Source organism: Lampris incognitus, chromosome 20 (genome assembly GCF_029633865.1).
Source record: "Lampris incognitus isolate fLamInc1 chromosome 20, fLamInc1.hap2, whole genome shotgun sequence".
Classification (NCBI taxonomy): Eukaryota; Metazoa; Chordata; class Actinopteri; order Lampriformes; family Lampridae; genus Lampris; species Lampris incognitus.
Window position 1 is genome coordinate 19,095,429 of NC_079230.1, and position 18,900 is coordinate 19,114,328.

At 46.4% G+C, this 18,900-nt stretch overlaps 1 protein-coding gene across 1 annotated transcript in view; it reads left to right on the forward strand.

Moving 5' to 3' along the window:
- Positions 1-1,341: 1,341 nt before the first annotated feature.
- Positions 1,342-18,900, forward strand: part of LOC130130634 (sodium/potassium/calcium exchanger 2-like) — a 63,483-nt gene continuing 45,924 nt past the window's right edge. Inside the window, exon 1 of the mRNA XM_056300391.1 lies at positions 1,342-2,250. Within this exon, the coding sequence (XP_056156366.1) occupies positions 1,342-2,250 (909 nt within the window). The remainder of the gene's footprint in view (positions 2,251-18,900) is intronic.

Below are 18,900 nucleotides of genomic sequence, written 5' to 3' on the forward strand. Positions count from 1 at the left end.
CTTTTATCTGTAAATCTCACGTGTCAAAAGTTTTTTTTAAATACCTGTCTATATGCCAATATTCATAACACAGATTACAGTAATGTGACAAAATGTCATATTCAAGAACAACAAGGCTCACAGTTCGCCAGTGTTGGGCAATATGGAACACGTTATCACGATAATCATAGGATGTATATCATAATATCTGCTTAATGCCACGTTTAAAAGTCCATGTCAAGCATGGTCATGTAAATTATGTCAAACCAATACTAGTTTTCAAAATATACTCAGATATTTCCGACCTCATTTAGTGAGAAATCTGAGGTAAGAGTCTTAATTATTATTAATTTCACACAATCGTGTATCACGATACGCTAATGTCCGAGTTTGATCCCGATACAATACCATTGATACGCAATAGTAAACGATGGTATTGAATTTATTGCCCAGACCTACCTGTCAACCACATTGATCTCTAATAACGTTTGTCTTTGGCAATCAAGCTGTACAGTGCTGCAGCCCATCTGCTCGCTTTGGTCGAAAATTTTTTTCCCGAAGTATTTAAAAAAAAAATCAAACTAGTTATGTATATAGAAATACAAAAATAGCCTCTTCGATGATGCACCCCAGCATTCACAAAATAAGTTTTTCTAAATGAAATCTGCATAGTTTGGAACTGGCCCCACTTCATTTTGGTTGTAGGCCTAGTGGGAGCTTGGACTTGCATCACCTTGCTGTTGGAGAACACATCGAACTGTCGGGCTTGTTTTTATGCTTAAGCACCAAGTCAGCCAATTTTTTAATGGAGGAGAGGGGTTCATATTTCTCTCAATGACTCATAAAAAAATGAACCGTTACTCAACAAACTGTATTCATATCAGCGTCTTTCTCCGTGTCGACATGACTTGCTTTAATATAAATGTGAATTACTGTAAGTAATTGGTAAGTGTTCGATGCCAGATTGATCCCATTAGTGCTTCTTTTCCAATTCTCCCTGCTGACTATCCAACGAAAAGTTGCATATTCTATTAGATTTACCTTTAACATACACATAGTGTATACTCTCTTTGATCACACCATATGTGCTTAATGTCGAAATAGCATTATTTTTGCCAGTTGAGATTCTCTATATGATAGATCTTTCATGGTATGCTGTAACTTTTTTTCTTTAACTTCTACTGGCAGAGGCTAATATGAAGACACCATTCGGCAAACCAGACCCTGGAAAGCACCAAGAATCCTTTCAACGTATTTGAAGCTGAGGACAACACCATGTACTGTCTCCGGTAAAACCTGGCCGCTGCTCTCCCCTCTTTCCGCCAAGCCATCGAGAGTGAAGATACGAAGAGCTGCACAGAGATGGGCTCGGAGCAACCCGGCATGGACATGGTAGAGCGAAGACCCATATTGGGCCCTTCTTGTAAGCGGCAGAACCATCAGCGCCTGCTGAAAAAGCTTAGGCCTTTGCGAATTTTAGGATTCTTCCTCAGCATGGCGGCTGTAAGCGCCATCTCCTTCTCATTCAGTGCCTTGACCTGGGGCTCGGGGGGTCTCAGTGAGCCACCGGCCCCCAAGGAGAGCCTGCATCAGTCGGGCCCCCACAGAACTCTGCTCTTCACCCAGCTCCAGAGGGACCCCAATGTCTCGGCCGACATGCCAATAGCCATGAAGTCTTCGGCGAACGGCAGCGAAAGCCAGGGGGAGTACCCCACAGACCTTTTCACTCTGGAGGAGCGACGCCAAGGCGCTGTGATCCTCCACATGTTTGGCATGCTCTACATGTTCATTGCCTTAGCCATAGTGTGTGATGAGTTCTTCGTCCCAGCGCTGACGGTCATCACAGAGAAGCTGTCTATTTCGGACGATGTTGCAGGTGCCACCTTCATGGCGGCGGGTGGCTCGGCCCCCGAACTCTTCACCTCTGTCATTGGGGTGTTCATCTCCCACAGCAATGTGGGAATCGGGACCATCGTGGGCTCGGCCGTCTTCAACATCCTTTTTGTCATAGGGATGTGTGCCATCTTCTCCAAGGAGATCCTCAACCTGACGTGGTGGCCGCTGTTCCGCGACGTCTCCTTCTACATCCTGGACCTGATCATGCTCATCATCTTCTTCCTGGATAACTTCATCTCCATGTGGGAAAGTATGGCGCTGCTCACGGCTTACACTGCCTACGTGATCTTCATGAAGTTCAACAGCCGAGTGGAGGGCTTCGTCAAAGGCTGCATGACCAAGAACCAAGTGGTAGAGGTTGAGGTGCAGCCCAAGGTGAGTCAATGTCTCGATCTGTCTGTCTTTCTCCTAATCCGCTCCACTGCCGCCTCCTCAGCTACAAGGATATGTAGGGTAGGGACGTGTCACAGATAATAAGTCCATTGTCCAACAAATGGAAAGATTTGTGTTCTGGTGGATGGAATCTCAGTGTGAGGGACGTAGGCATGCGAAAGCGATACTGGCATCACACTTTGCACCCACATCTGTGCATGCATGCATACACACACATATACGCACACATGTACATTTACCATGCACATTGCCGAGCATTAAGGATGCTGATGTATTAACTCATTCTGCCTTAAAGTGGAAAATGAAATTGTTTAGTTAGCATAGGCATGCGTTTCAAGAGTAAAAATATGTTTTTAACCTGCTTCTCATCAAACAAATCCTCATTCTCAGCTGAGAATGGTGCATCACAGATCCACAACCGTCGGTTTGATTCTTTTGGGAGCAAACTAGTAGAAATCGTAACTCACTTCACCACAGAACACCTGCAGCGACCAAGCGGACCACACAGTATTGTAATGCCTTTTTTGGGGGGGGCTACATGGCTCTGCCATATAGTATTCCACCTGGGGAGCGTTAAAACGGAGTCAAATCCCCATGATATTCTGGGTTAAGCTCCGCGAATCGTGTCCCAGTTTGACAAACAAATCCCTTGAAATCTAAGGAGCCGGTTTTTTTTTTCCAGCGGTTGAAAGAAAAATATGTAAAACAAGCTTGGCTTTAGGCTCGCTGAGGCATCCGCGCGCGCGCGCGCGTGTGTGTGTGTGTGTGTGTGTGTGTGTGTGTGTGTGTGTGTGTGTGTGTTTGTGTTGCTCTCTTCCATCTTTGCTGTGATAAGAACACAGCATCGTTAACGTCCCATCGCTCACAGGAAGATTACACTGCGGAAACTCCGTTATCCATTGTTAGACTATTATGGGATGTAGGACTATTTGCATTATGGCGGTAAACGGCAAGTATTTCAGCGACCGGCTTGTGTGAATAAGTGCTTCGCACAACACTCGGGGCCCTCAATGACACTTAAGGGCAAAGGAGAGTCACTGTCATGCAATTTGATACGACTGGAGATTATCCGGATGGATTTAGGCTTCATTGTGACATGAGATGGAAATTAATTTCTGAGATACGATGCCGGAAAGTTGTACTGTAGTGCGCCGACTAAATCAGGATTTGATTTTAAGTCCATAAAGGATATTTTAATCAGTTGGTTACACGATGTTGATAATCGACCGGGTCCCCCGGGAAACCCTGGAGTTCTAGAACTAGCCATGCTTTCAAGGAAGCCAACGGCAAAAAATAACGATTTGACACGAGAGACGTACACCCGGGACGTTTACAGTAAAGGACGGACCAAGCATGAAAATAGCTCATTCTTGCTTTTGTTGTTTTTCCATTCTGGAGTTATTCATTTGATTCAAGGCTAACATAGGTACGCTGGAGAAAAAAAAACCTGAAAGATTCGCAGGAGAGTCAAGGGGACTTAGGTGACCTTGAGCTGCAAGGGATTCTGGGTAGTTTGGACACCAAAGGTGTGTGTGTGCGTGCATGCTACGTGTGTGTGTGTGTGTGTGTGTGTGTGTGTGTGTGTGTGTGTGTGTGTGTGAGAGAGAGAGAGAGAGAGAGAGAGTGTGTGTGTGTGTTTGTGTGTGTGTGTGTGTGTGTGCTGGGACACATGAAAAACAACTTTTGGTGGAGAAAGGAGCAGGAGACGGATGAGTCGATCAAACCCTGCCACATCTCATCTCCCACACTGCTCACAGGAGATTTTGCTTTTTCTCTCCATTGCTCGAGCATCATGGGTAATGCTCCCATGGTTGCGGTTGCTGCCACTCCACTTGGTGTTAGACCACAGTCCCTGTAACTGAGGAACTGTGATAACTGATTTATTTATTTTTTGCACACTTACATTATTATCAGACACATGAATGAATAAAACGTAAGCAAGATTGTGTTTTTTGTAATGAGGGGCAGTTGTTTTGGTAGGTGTGGGGCGTTACTTAACCTCTTCTACTGTGGTGTGCCCTGGTCTCAGAGCTTGGAAGGTATAAATATTATTAGAATTAATCTTCCGGAAACCCTTTTTAATTAAGATTTTGACACTTTTGGTTCATGAGTATTTCAAGGCACAAGTGTTATTTTGCAATTTAATTGGCAATCAAGCAAATGCGTGTCTGTGATGATGTGTGTGTGTGTGTGTGTGTGTGTGTGTGTGTGTGTGTGTGTGTGTGTGTGTGTGTGTGTGTGTGTGTGTGTGTGTGTGTGTGTGAGAGAGAGAGAGAGAGAGAGAGAGAGAGAGAGAGAAAGAGAGAGACGGAGAGTGAAAGAGAGAGAGCGAGAGAGAGAGAGAAAATGAATGATTGTCCGTGAAGTGACTCAGGAGAAAAAAGCTGAAGAGGAAAAGAGCCAACGTGTCGGTTGAGATTCGGTTTCTCAGTGATTGATACTTTTTTTGTTGTTTGTTTGTCCTTTAGTGAAAATCACTGCGGCGAATTAGAGCAGTCACTGCTCGAGTTAATCATTTTAAAGTATCGTGTCAATTATGTAAATGAGCTCTACATGGTGACTAAGTTGTCGGCCATTGGCATCACTATAGTGCAGCGGTGCTCGGGCTGTGGGATTTGCAGCATCAGGTCAGAGGGTTGCCGTTTCAAATCGTGCCCCTTGATCAGCATCTATTGAAAAAGGTTTCCCTGAAATGGTTTCATATATTAGGATAACCGCCTGCTGAGAGTGATGTGTGTGTATGTGTTCGTGAGGCAGTTGTTCAGGGTCACAACCCAAAGACAGGATCCGGAACAACATTGGGGGGAGGGGGACGACCTTACAACATGTTTGTATTTTGCAATGTGGATTACGATATTAAAGAAAAGCAGGAGTTACATAATTTCAACAGATATCCAAATTTTAACCTTAATCACTCCATTTGGAAATAATTTATCACTCTGACAAGGACTGCAGTGATTTCAGAGGGGGAAATAAAGCCATTGCTCCATACCCTGGTTGACTCAACATGGCGCCAGGCTAGTCCGTGGTCAACCCATGATCAACACAATGTACATTATGCACTTTGATTACCTTTCAAAGAACGGGACTCCGAGAAAGAATTCAGGAGATTACAGGAGGCGTCATATAACCGTCCTCCACCTTAAAATATAGCATTATATTAAAGCTGCAGTATCACTTAAGGGAATTAACTTGAGAAAGCAGATAGTTTTTACATTTTGTTGCAAAAATACAAACCTCCTAAACAGTAGCAAGCTATGCACCAGCTCTCTGAGTGGTTTTAAAATATATAATTATTATCCCCCCCCCAACACTTTTTTTCTCCCTAAATGTACCCGGCCAATTACCCTATTTTCCGAGCCATCCCGGTCACTTCTCCACCCCCTCTGCCGATCCGGGGAGGGCTGCAGACTATCACATGCCTCCTCCGATACATGTGGAGTCGCCAGCTGCTTCTTTTCACCTGACAGTGAGGAGTTTCACCAGAGGGACGTAGGGGAAGGGAGGATCACGCTATTCCCCCCAGTTCCCCCTCCCCCCTGAACAGGTGCCCTGACCAACCAGAGGAGGCGCTAGTGCAGCGACCAGGACACATACCCACATCCGGCTTCCCACCCGCAGACATGGCTAGTTGTGTCTGTAGGGACGCCTGACCAAGCTGGAGGTAACACGGGGATTCGAACCGGCGATCCCTGTATTCGTAGGCGGCAAAATAGACCGCTACGCTACACAGATGCCCCTGGTTCTTGAAAATATTAAATGCAAGCTTCTGTTAAATGACCTTGCTGGTTTTCGTTGTGTACCAAGCAGTAAAAAGGTTTGAGTGTAACATGACCGATGAGCCCAATTTGCATGACGTTGCATTACATTGCATGCTTTGCTGTGTGACCATTGCGCATGCATTGCACATGTTGCGATGCTGATAGTGGAACGATTTGTTGTTCAGCCTTCATGGCTGTAGACGGGCGTTTGGCCATAAACAGGTTTGATATGAAGTGCAGCGCGTACGATGCCCGCTGAGATTTTGGTGGCTTTCGCAAATGTAATGGCACACATAAGGTGCTGATGAGAGCACTGAATGCCATCAGGCCCTTGAAACCTTGGAGCCTGAAAGTAACATGGCTGATGGATTTTATGCTTCCAGAAGTCATCAATCAATAAAATTGTGCTGCTCAGTGACCGCAGACTTTCATCTCATTATATAACCACTGGCGCTATGATCTGTTTTTGGAACATGAAAAGTGTTGCTGCATTTTCACATCTTCTATTGTTGGTAACCTGAAAATAAGACAACTGACAACTCTTGTTTTCTTCAGGAAAATAATGCGTTTGGAGTTGGTCAGGGAGCCTTAAATTGAATAGCTAAAACCTGGGCTTGTTTTACGGTTGTTTGTCGGGCTAGATATGTCACCGGTTTTGTGTTTTGGCCCTGGGGTTGAGTCGTAACACCGTGAGTATGAAACTGTCTGTCCTCTGTTCTGCCTCAGTAGCAGCTTATTACATGGGGCCTTTATCAGGCTGGTACACACAACACACTCGCACTGCGTGTTAACCGACTGAAGCCACAATGATGTGGTTTAGCTCACCTGCCAGCCCTGTTAAAGAGCTGATGCAATTCTCTGTCAGCAGTTCACTGACCAAACTCTGGACTGTGCCACATCTTCACCAAAACAAATCAACAATAAGCCTCCAAACAAGTCCACACGGCCATGCGCGCAACATATTGCCGTGCAGTTACCCAGCGTTTAAATTGCCATCAGACGGGACAACAAAGCCGCCGCTTCTCTCCAGGATATTGTTAAATGGTCTGTGGGGAAGTTGCAGGAGTTTTTGACGGGAATAACTACGTTACACATAGCTTAGGAGACGACAACATGCAGGACGTCTGATGCTCTCTCGGGCTAATCTTTATACAGTAAACGCACTTGCAGCCTTGAAGAAATCCCCCTGAGATCCGTTATTAACCGCTTGCCGCTGATGACGACAGCTCACCACCGAGTCTTGGAAGCGTGCTGTAGCTTGTGTAACCTCTGGTGTCAGTCGCGCGAGTCAGTTGGAAAAGGAAAAGGAAACAGGCCGGCGCAAAGTCGGTGAACGCCAACCGCAGTTCACATGTGAGGGAGGGCAACGCTGTCTGTTCTAACGTGACTGTCAGCAAATCACTGTAATCTCCTTTACTGCGCTTCCATCCTTATGAGAATGCGAGTGACCATGGAGTACACTGCTGTATGCAAACCTTTTTTTCCCCTATCTTTGCAGGATGTGACAAATCCTCAATCCGTGTGGTTTTATCTCCTGGCGCTTGTTTTACTATGTCGGGTATCGGATAGTATTAGATCCCGTAAGTACGGGATTTAAATCATTGTGAGAGAATTGCAGACACTCCCTGTGCTCTCATATCTACAATCTGACTAATTGCCCATAATAACAGCAGATACAATTGCACGCTATTGCATAAGTTTTATCGAACGTATAAATCGGGTATTCCTGCTGTGCAGTTGTCAGTTTAGTTGATGTCATTGTATTAGAGTTAATATCGTTTGTAGCTTTGGCTAGCAGATTTCAGATGGGTGTATTTACCTATTAATTCTGGCCTGATTAGTGTCTAATACCTTGGCATCCATGTTTACCTACCGAGCGCTTAGCCGCTGCTAAGCTCATAACAAGGGCACCGCTCTGCTTTGGACCGGCGAGTTATCTCTGCAGCCTCCACACGAGCCCACACACTGCTGTTGCTTTTTTTCATCGACCCTGTCCTTGTAAAGATATGTGAGGTCGCCTGAAAAATTAGACCCTGGCAAATAACAGTTTCTCTCATTGAATTAGGCTTCGCTTGTCATCTTAAGTACTACCTTATTTCACATTGGTGGGATGTTGGTGGCCTAACTTGCACACGTTATCATTGCTCAAAAAATGCTAATGCTAGTTTTGAGTTAAAAATGAATGTTTGTGGGTGTCCGGGTAGCGTGGTGGTCTCTTCCATTGCTTACCAACACGGGGCTGACTGGTTCGAATCCCCGCGTTACCTCTGGCTTGGTCGGGCGTGGGAAGCCGGATGTGGGTATGTGTCCTGGTCGCTGGGGTGCTTGCTCAGGAGGAGGGGGAACTGAGGAGAACAGCGTGATCCTCCCACACGCTGTGCCCCCCTGGTGAAACTCCTCACTGCCAGGTGAAAAGAAGCGGCTGGCGACTCCACATGTATCGGAGGAAGCATGTGGTAGTCTGCAGCCCCCCCCCCCCCCCCCCCAGCTTGGCAGAAGGAGTGGAGCAGCGACCGGGACGGCTCACCAGAGTGGGGTAATTGGCCAGACAATTAGGGAGAGAGAAAAAATATTAATGCTAATTTTGAGTTCAAAAACAATGTTTACTCAGTTTTTTGTCGTTATAGTTCGGTTACTCAAGATTCTCCACACACCTTGTTGTGGGCAGTTCCATGTAGGAACCATTTTCTTTGACCGAACTACACCCACATGAAACTGTTCACAACAACTTGTGTGGATTATCCTGAGTAACCAGGTCATAATTTCTGCAAAGACTCATTGCTGTTGAGTTTTTCAAACGTTTTTTTTTTTTTGCCGCTTTGAGCAACACAAGCTAAGTGCCAGCCAGTTCCATTGTATTTGAGAGAAGGCAGACATCTCTACGGCCAATGTCTCCAAAACTCGGCAACTCGCACCAAAACTATCCAGATGGATAAATAGCACTGCAGGTAAGAGGGAAAACAAGTATTTTTGATTTTGGGGTGAACTGTCCTATAACATCTGTCGTGAATCAGATCATGCCCCCAAACCAATCCAAAGCATACACCTGATTAATTGGACTCCCTGACTTTTGACCCTGTGTTGTAAGCAGGTGATCTACATTTGCCGTGGTAGGAAAGCGTAATTGCAGGCCACGACAAACATGTCACACCGCCTAACCTCACGCGCTCCGAAGGTTCACGGTTCAAAGGCACAGTCGGCGTATTGCCGTGCTCAATTGTTGCACGCTCTGTTTCAATTAATCTTCTTAGTCTGGTGGCGCAGGGGCTTAAAGGTGACGGAGCTGACCCGGACGGCCATGCACAGCGGTCTGATTACTGTACGCTTGGGTGGCCTTCTCTGCAGAATGTGGCTGAACGAGATCACCCGGAAGCCTGTTTACTGTTGCCGTGGGTATACTGTCCGGTTCCACCCCATTTGAATCCGGTGCTCTCTCATGACCACACACACACACACACACACACACACACACACTCCTCTCAGTTTGTATCACATGCACACAGTTGCACATGTGCACAAATTAAATGAACACGCACACTGATGTTAGAAAACAGCTCAAGGTCAGGGGAGAGCTAGGGACTCTGATTTATGCCTCGCAGGCTTTAAAACCTCAGGCTCGTGCAAGATGGTGGCGTATGAATATCAGTTGTATTTATACAGCCAAGGTTGTATCCCTTTGGTAATCCCCCCCACACACACATACTGCTGTCTCATTCCACCCTTTCTCTCTTCAGAGGAGCAGCAGCAGAGGCATGTGTACAAGAGTCGGCTTTGTACGCGGATGGTGTCTCACTGAAGCAATCCCAACACCACTGTCATAATGTCTTTGGTTTGCTGAGCTATTTTTTCCAACATTCTCCTTCCAGCTGTTGTTAAAAAATACCTTTTTAGGTCCTTTTCATTAGATCGTATACAGGCCGGTTTAGACTTGCAATTATATAATATTGCCATAATGACCTCTTGCTCTATTTTGTGTGTGTGTGTGTGTGTGTGTGTGTTTGTGTGTGTGTGTGTGTGTGTGTGTGTGTGTTATTAGAGGGTCTTTCGTCACATAGATGGCCGGCTCCTCTCTCAGGAGCACCTCGCCAGGCAGGCCCGGTCTGATCTTGTTAGGGATCTAGTGGCTTCTTCCATTGTTTGGCTGATGGAGTGACTGGCTGCTTTTTGAACATCCTGGCTTGGGAAGATCAGAATAGCCAAGCACTTTGTGTGTCCTGGTTTTGGGGGGGGGGGGGTGCAGAATGGGTTTGCATCGAGCAAGAAGTGACAAGCCCCCGTGGTTTTGAACATTTTGTCACTGTTTTGCTGTTTTTAACATGATGCTTAGGTGATGCCTTTTTGTGATAGGAACATTAACTACTTCACACAGCAGTTAATTAGACGGCGTGATTCGAAGATGCTGAGCGGTGAACATCATCTTTTAATATTGCACTCACGCCTCGATTTCACCGCAGTAATTTGTCTTAATTGTGATGATGTTGTCGATTTCAGTTGTAATAAAGCAGCTGAAGGGGCGTCCAGGTAGTGTAGCGGTCTATTCCATTGCCTACCAACGCGAGGATCGCCAGTTCGAATCCCCGTGTAACCTCCAGCTTGGTCGCGCGCCCCTACAGACACAATTGGCCGTGTCTTGCGGGTGGGAAGTCGGATGTCGGTATGTGTCCTGGTCGCTGCACTAGCGCCTCCTCTGGTCGGTTGGGCTGCCTGTTTAGCCGCCTGGAGGAGGAGCTGGGGGGGCATAGCGTGATCCTCCCATGTGCTACGTCCCCCTGGTGAAACTCCTCATTGTCAGGTGAAAAGAAACAGCTGTTGACTCCACATGCATCGGAGGAGGCATGTGGTAGTCTGCAGCCCTTCCCGGATCAGCAGGGGGGTGGAGCAGCGACCGGGGCGGCTCGGAAAAGTGGGGTAATTGGCCGGATACAATTGGGGAGAGAAATTAAATAAATAAAGCAACTGAATTGGCACATAATCGTGAGCTGCTTGTCTGTAAAACATAAAGACATGGGACAAGGTGGGACAAATATTCTGCAACTCTTGAAAGACCAGATGAAGCAGTTGGACGGCACGCTCTGTAAGATCCCGCAACCAGCCGCGATATTAGTCGCCCACTATCTTCTGCGTTGGATAAGCCGGTGTGTACCGAGGCAGATGTTTGGTTCTGCAGCGATGGAAGGTGTGACCTATGATGCATTACCAATCTATAAATAGCGTCATGGAGGCGAGATCCTCCATCGGGATGCGCTTTCGGAGATCAGTTACAAAGAGGTTTCTGTGCAGACAGCCAACTGCTTGTGTGTCCTCCTCCAGGGAATTGAACTTTTGGGCTCCAGGGTTGACGCAGCGCATGCCCGCTTTCTACATGCGCAGTATATTCGTGTTACGCCTGTTGTACTAATTCTCAGCTCTGTTCAGACTACCCCAGCTGAACTCCCACCCAGTGACTTATAATACCCCACTGTGTTGGATGAACTTCACCACTACTGGGGTGTGTGTGTGTGTGTGTGTGTGTGTGTGTGTGTGTGTGTGTGTGTGTGTGTGTGTGTGTGTGTATACTTGTACTTCTATCTCGGTGAGGACCAATTTCAGTTTTTAACCATCAGAGTGAGGACAGGTCTGCAGAGTGAAGACAATTTGGCTGGCCTTCACTTCTGTAAGGGTCTGTTTTAGGGTTAGGATTTGGGGTTAGGATTAGGTTAAGGTTAGGGTCGGGGTTAGGAAGGTAGTTCTGATGGTTAAGGTTAGGGTTAAGGGCTAGGGAATGAATGTAGTTAATGAGGGGTCCCCACAAAAATAGAAATACAAATGTGTGTGTGTGTGTGTGTGTGTGTGTGTGTGTGTGTGTGTGTGTGTGTGTGTGTGAGTGCATGTGTATTGTATGTGTGCAAAGCTAATTTCCGACAAAATCCGGATCCATCAAACTGAACTCCCACCTCTGCCTCCGATCTATTTCAGATTAAGGCATGCGTAAATTCGCTTTAAAAAGGCAGTTAATTTCGCACCCCTTTTGAATGAAAAATAGGCGCTTGTGTACAACATGCCGGTGCAACCCACAGACAGAAACATCATCATTTATTTACAGGCTTGTAAGCGGGCTGCCAGGACTGTTTGATCCAAACGTAGTGGTTGCGGCGGTGCCAAAGCAAACAGCAGGTTTAGAAAAGATCATTCCTATGTGTGCTATCATCTGGTGCATAGTTTATGGCACCATCCTTTTCTTATTCGGGGGGCGGGGGGGGGGGGACTACAAGACTGAGAAGACTGCTTGGTATGTGGCCTTGCACTAGTATTGTATATTTTGGTTGGAAAAAAACATCTTTGTGGCTGTGGCCTTGGTTTGAGCTAAGAGGCTCGGGAATAGCGGATGTTTGTGGGAGCTCTTTGTAAACCGAGGCAGTGGTGTTGTCGGGTTGAAGGAGAAATACTGAAGTACCTCTACATAGGGCGTAGTAGGATAATAGAGACGCGCTTTAGGTGAATAAAAGGGAGTTGAATTCATGCACCGATGCTCATTAATGAAAGTGTGGGGCATCTGGGTAGCATAGCTGTCTATTCCACTGCCTACCAACACGGGGATCGCCGGTTCGAATCCCCGCATTACCTCTGGCTTGGTCGGGCGTCCCTTCAGACGCAATTGGCCATGTCTGCGGGTGGAAAGCTGGATGTGGGTATGTGTTCTGGTCGCCGTGCTAGTGCCTCCTCTGGTCGGTCGGGACGCCTTTTGGGGGGGGAGGGGGAACTGGGGGGAATAGTGTGATCCTCCCGTGTGCTATGCCCCCTTGGCGAAACTCCTCACTGTCAGGTGAAAAGAAGTGGCTGGCAACTCCACATGTATCAGAGCAGGCATGTGGTGGTCTACAGCCCTCCCTGGATCGGCAGAGGGGGTGGAACAGCTACCGGGACGGCTCAGAAGAGTGGGGTAATTGGCCAAGTGTAATTGAGGAGAAAAAGCGGGGGGGATTAATGAAAGTGTGCCACTCGAGGCCTTTTTTGATATTCGTCAGTCAAAGGTAATTTAAAAAAAAAAAAAGCTCCTAATGTTACATGCAAATGTATTTATTTGTGCGTATGAGCTCTCAAACCTGTGCATACAAGGCCACACCAACACACACACACACTCGCTCACATGCACACATGAACAGACACACGCTTGGCCACATAGAAACTGATTCGTTTTGGCACGTGGACTCGGCCAGCAGCAACAGAGCCAGAATCCAATAACGTTTTAAAAATAGAAAGCCAGCTACTTTGATCTCGCTGTGACGATGACGACTCCAATTTTTATCGCCCGTTCCAGCTGTGTCTCCTTGTGCAAGGATGGGGAGAGCGCAGAGAGACGCTGAAGAGAAAGTAATTAGTTTTCTCTATTTTGAAAGTTTTACCTTGTTGCAGGGCTCTGAGGCCGGTCAATAGAGATAAAACCCTTTCTTTGGAAGAAAGCAGCCGGCCAATCAAAACACACTAGAGTCTTTAAGGGTTGAAAAATGGAGAGCAAAAGACACCGGGGGTGATTAGAGCAGATGCTACCGCATTTATAGGCTCTCTTGTATTATCTGAAGTTACTGTGTGTGCCCCCCCCCTTTTTTTCTTTTTTTTTAATGTTATTGTTAGCTTCCTGCTTTTGCCTATTGAATGTGAATAATTACGTCAGTGAAGTTCTCATTTGCATCACAAGTGATGTTAGCTGTTTTCTATGCGGCCCCTAGTTGGTTATTGTGCTTCTGGCTTCCTTTTGCACTCTTACCAGAAGCACCGTTGTCTCTTTCCTGCTTCCCCAGTATTAATTACCCTAGAGCTTCACCCTTTCACTCATTTTGATGTGGTCATCACAAAAACAAATATAGCCTGCTTTAAGACCGGTAAAATAAAACAGTGGGACCCTCCGTTATTACCCTGGAATAGATTAGGCCCATCATACATGCAAAATAGCACCATTGTCCACTTCAAACATGTTGTTTGCAGAGCAAAACAAAAATATTAGCACGCCCCTTGAGGGGCCTTGAGCAGTTATTTCCATGTATGGTGTGCAATTGGGCACATTTGGCACCTGATGAGCTCACAATGGAGCGCATCAACCCAAGCAACAGATTTAACCGGATATTTCTCATTCAAATCCAGATATGTGTCATTGTTTTTCTTTTCTTTTCTTTTTTTTTTGGGGGGTTGTTTTCCCCCCCAATTGTGTCCGGCCACACAGGCGGCACGGTGGCGCAGTGGTTAGTGCAGTCGCCTCACAGCAAGACGGTCCTGGGTTCGAAGCCTGGGGTTGTCCAACCTTGGGGGTCATCCCAGGTCGTCCTCTTTGTGGAGCTTTAATGTTCTCCCCGTGTCTGCGTGGGTTTCCTCCGGGGGCTCCAGTTTCCTCCCATAGTCCATACTAAATTGTCTCAAGGTGTGAATGTGTCGGCCCTGTGATGGACTGGCGGCCTGTCCAGGTGTCTCCCTGCCTGCCACCCAATGACTGCTGGGATAGGCTCCAGCATCCCGCAACCCCAACTGGGATAAGCAGCTTGGATAATAAATGAATGTATCCGGCCAATTACCCCACTCTTCCAAGCCGTCCCAATCACTGCTCCACCCCCTCTGTCAATCCAGGGAGGGCTGCAGACTACCACATGCCTCCTCCGATACATGTGGAGTCACCAGCCGCTTCCATTCCCCCGACAGTGAGGAGTTTCACCAAGGGGACGTAGCACGTGGGAGACTCACACTATTCCCACCAGTTCCCCCGAACAGGCGCCCTGACCGACCAGAGGAGGCGCTAGTGCAGCGACCAGGAAACATACCCACATCTGTTTCCCACCCACAGACACGGCCAATTGTGTCTGTAGGGACACCCGACCAAGCCGGAGGCAACATGGGGATTCAATCTGGCGATCCCTGTGTTGGTAGGCAACGGAGCTGCCACGCTATCTGGACGCCTCGATATGTGTCATTGTTAACATGTATTTTGTGAACATTGTATTGACTGTTGTCATACTGAGCCAAATCTAATGTATAGGACAACTGATGTGATTGAGGAACTTGCCTTGATACACAACTTGACGGTGTTTGCATGACATTTGAAAAGATCAAGATCGAACAGGTGTCTTTGTGTTGTTTGGGCTGTCTGATGGAATTTAGACAAAGCTGATCTGTATTTTTAAGTGAGAAGATGAAAAAGTTGAGGGATGCCTCATTTGCATACCTCATTTACATCATGTACATTAGCCTCGCAGTCCTACAAGTCAGCAATCACACCAATATTCCCCCAGTGCACCATAGATGAATAGGATATGTTGAAAAGCAGTATGGCAACGTCTGTGGAGGACCACGGTGTATGGTGGCGATCCCCAGTTTTGCAAGTTCCCTTATTTGGTCTCCCAGTAAACTCAAACAACGGAGTGGTTGGAAAAAAGTGATGGGTCTTAGATTTGCCTTCTGCGGCGTCTTCCTCAATGCAAACTCGGCTAGAATCTATTGTAAGTAAAACCCTCACCGAATCTACCGAAAAAAGGAGCGAGCGAGCGAGCAGAAACAATTAAAAGCCAAGCGCCATCAACATGCAGATGGAGGGTAATTTCTTAAACTACATTAGTCGCTGTAGATTAAATTGCAGACCTTCCACCTAGGACTCCTCCTCCTCCTGAATGTGTCCTAATAAATCTTCCACTGGGAAACGGGTCAAACCACTGGATTGTCAAACGCTGTCTGGTTTAAGGCCAAGACAGAGCAGTGGATCTAAATAGGTCCCGACGATGAGGCTGCTTACCCCTCTCACTTTGATGCGCAATGGCTGTGTGTTTTGAAGTGGCCTAGGCTGCCCTGAATAGCTCAGTGGAGGCCACTGCCATTGATTTTGCCCATTGTTTCTTGCCCCTGTTTTAGCTCCTGAGGCTAGCAGATGGGCACATCGTCAGTTGATTTATTTTTTACGTGCTCCGCATAAGATTTTATTTTTTTCATCGCAAACAAAATGCTTCATTACAGTCTTCGGAATAAGTGGAAAGGGAGACTAACTGATATGGTGCTAATATAATACCATCTCTATGGTTCATACTGAAGAGGGTTTAGATTTTAACTCTCTTAAATATTGAACAGCATGCTCATCCGCTTCAACATTTGATTTACTCAAAGCGGCAGCTCAAAGTCAAAAAGGTCACGGCACCCATCTGTCCAGAATTAGTTAGTGCCAGCCTCTGAGATGTAGGTGAAGCAACCCTGTGTGATTTTTTTAAAATTTTTTTAATTTTATTTTTTTTGGTATTTTCTCTTACTCTATCTCCATCAGGGTTGTGTGTGGTGAGGCTGAGACTCTGAAGGTGAAACACTGATGCCTGCAAAAAACCAAAAGCCCTATCGATTTAAGGGCTATTTTTGTAAGCGGTGGCTGAATTAGCTAATGTAGCCTCACTGTAAAAGCATCACATGAACGGCACCCAGAACCTTTATCTCATGAGTGTATGAGATGACACATGAGTCAATAATATGATGCCGCGGCATACATGTGGCCAAAGAGTCTGGCTGGGCTTTACGTACTTAACGTCATTCCTCGGGGGGGAATGTGGGGCCGTAAACACTGACCCTCCCTCCCCGCGAACAATACGAGCATTACATCAGTTTTCAGAGTCGTTCGTCTCTCCATAGCACCGATAATGTGGAAACTTTGATGTGAATGAGAGTATAGTATACACACAGCACCTCCAGATGAACTCTTTGAATCTGTTTAGATAGGAAGCACCTCGTGAATCTGGGTTCAACCTTGTTCACTCACAAACTGATATATAGCTCTACCATGTGTGTGGACTCAGTGTCTGTGTGTGCATCTTGCAGGTTGCGGATTGCGGGTTTTTCTTTTAGTAAATATAATCCTCATTGGTAAAGAAATTTGCAAAAGATTTTTTTCTGCAGCCCCACCATTAGTCTCCCTTAGCCTCTCCCTCATAGTCTATCACTTGGTATTGCCCATGCAGTTTCATTTGAGGTAGGATTTCACAGAAACACCTTCTGCCGAGATGCAGGTAAGACATGCTCCACCACCTTTAACATGCTCAAACAAATCAGCTTGCTTTAGTGGGTTGTCCGTTAAATAAAAACATAATGCGGATTAGCTAACTTGAGTTCCGTTGAATCGTGAAAAAGCATCTGTCTTACAATGCCAATGTTAAGCGCCCCTTCAGGATATGATGCAAATAACATGTAAGATTAGCTACTCTGTTGAAGAAGTCCAACTATACACTCAAGACTATGATCTGTTCACAGCAAAGTCACACAACAGTTGTGCTTCGCATCTATGACACTGTGTCCTTGTTTAGCCAAACTTCAGAAAATAAACTCCCAAAATCGCTGCCTGCCCAAAAAGGCATAATTGCAATCAGACGGTCTCTAATGAACCAATTAGGGAAAGCTCTGGGGCTCAGTGAATCTTCCGGAAGCCTCTCCTCCCCCTCTTCCCCTCCGAGAGTTAGCACTCGTCTGGTCTGTCGATGAGGGAAGACTGAAGCATCTGGCTATCCCTCTGCTCCACTTCATCCCATCCCTGCTCACCACCACCAAGGTGACCTCAGAGGGCTCCATCAGCGTATTGCCCAGCCCAGCCTTACTGTGGCTGGCCATCCATGCCACTCGTCGCTGATAGTGATGGTAGGAGACAGCAGTCTCCCTGTCCAGTTTTTCTGCTTCAGGTGGCAGAAACGGATAGTCAAGCTGCCGACAAGGGAATGGAAAGTACGTTGTGGGGATTTATGAACGAAATACGGGCAATCAGAACTAATAGCAGTGTTAAATGCCACCTCGACAGTGGGGCTGACATGAGTGAAAGCAGCAAGATGATATTAAATTGTTACTGATATCTTGATTAGGACTAAATTAACATATTTACTTTCAGCGTACTGCTGGGGGGAATAAAAGCGGTAATTTTTTTGGTCATATTACTTTGATTTAAGATAATCGGATCAAAAAGACCAACGCATAACCCAGCTACTACAAGGGTAGACTCACAAGCCTGTCTCTTAACGCTTTGCTCAACCAGAGACTGAGGACAACCTCCTAGCTTTCGTTGCTAAAACTGGGTGGAAACAATTAGAGTTAAAAAAAAAAAAAAGAAAGCCTGCATTGCAGAACCAATCCAAAGTCTTCAGGGCGGCCCTTCATATTGGGTGGTGACATGCAGAAGTAGTGTGCTTGTAAATCACTGCCGCGCCAGCAACACGTGCATTATAGAATGGCTCAGCTGCAGTCACTGAAGAAAACTCCTTCCTTTGGCAGGAATGCATTTTGTGTTTATAAACTGTACCAGCTCCTCCATTATAGACAGCAAAGGACATATGACCAGCACCATACATTTATTTTATTTTTTGCATTTTCTGCCTTTATTAGATAGCGATAGTCAAGAGAGACAGGAAAGAGAGAGAAGATGACATGCAGCAAAGGGCCCGGGCCAGATTCGAACCCAGGCCGCTGTGGTAAGGACTCAGCCTTATGTGGTACGTGCTCTACCAGGTGAGCCACCGGGGCGCCCCACCATGACACATTTCTGTCCCTGTGCTGATAGCAAGTCGCAGACAGTAGGCCAGGCTTGACAGACCTAACCTTCCCCCTAACAAGTTGGTAAACAAGCCAACACGTCTTTCTCGTCCTGGGTTAAAAGTTTTAAACAAAGTCGCTGTAAATCCTTTATTGCACCAATCTTGCTGACTGAGCACACGTTCGATAAAATGGAATCGAATAACCTGATGTTGCTCGGGACATCCATTTTCAATGTTTTGAAAAGCTCTCCCTTTGTTACAAAGTGGTTCGATAGATCTCCAGTTTGTTTCAGTACGGAGCAGGATGGGGAAGAGCATCACTTCCGGTAAGGCGTGTCCTAGATTTCTTAGTGGCTGTACTCTCT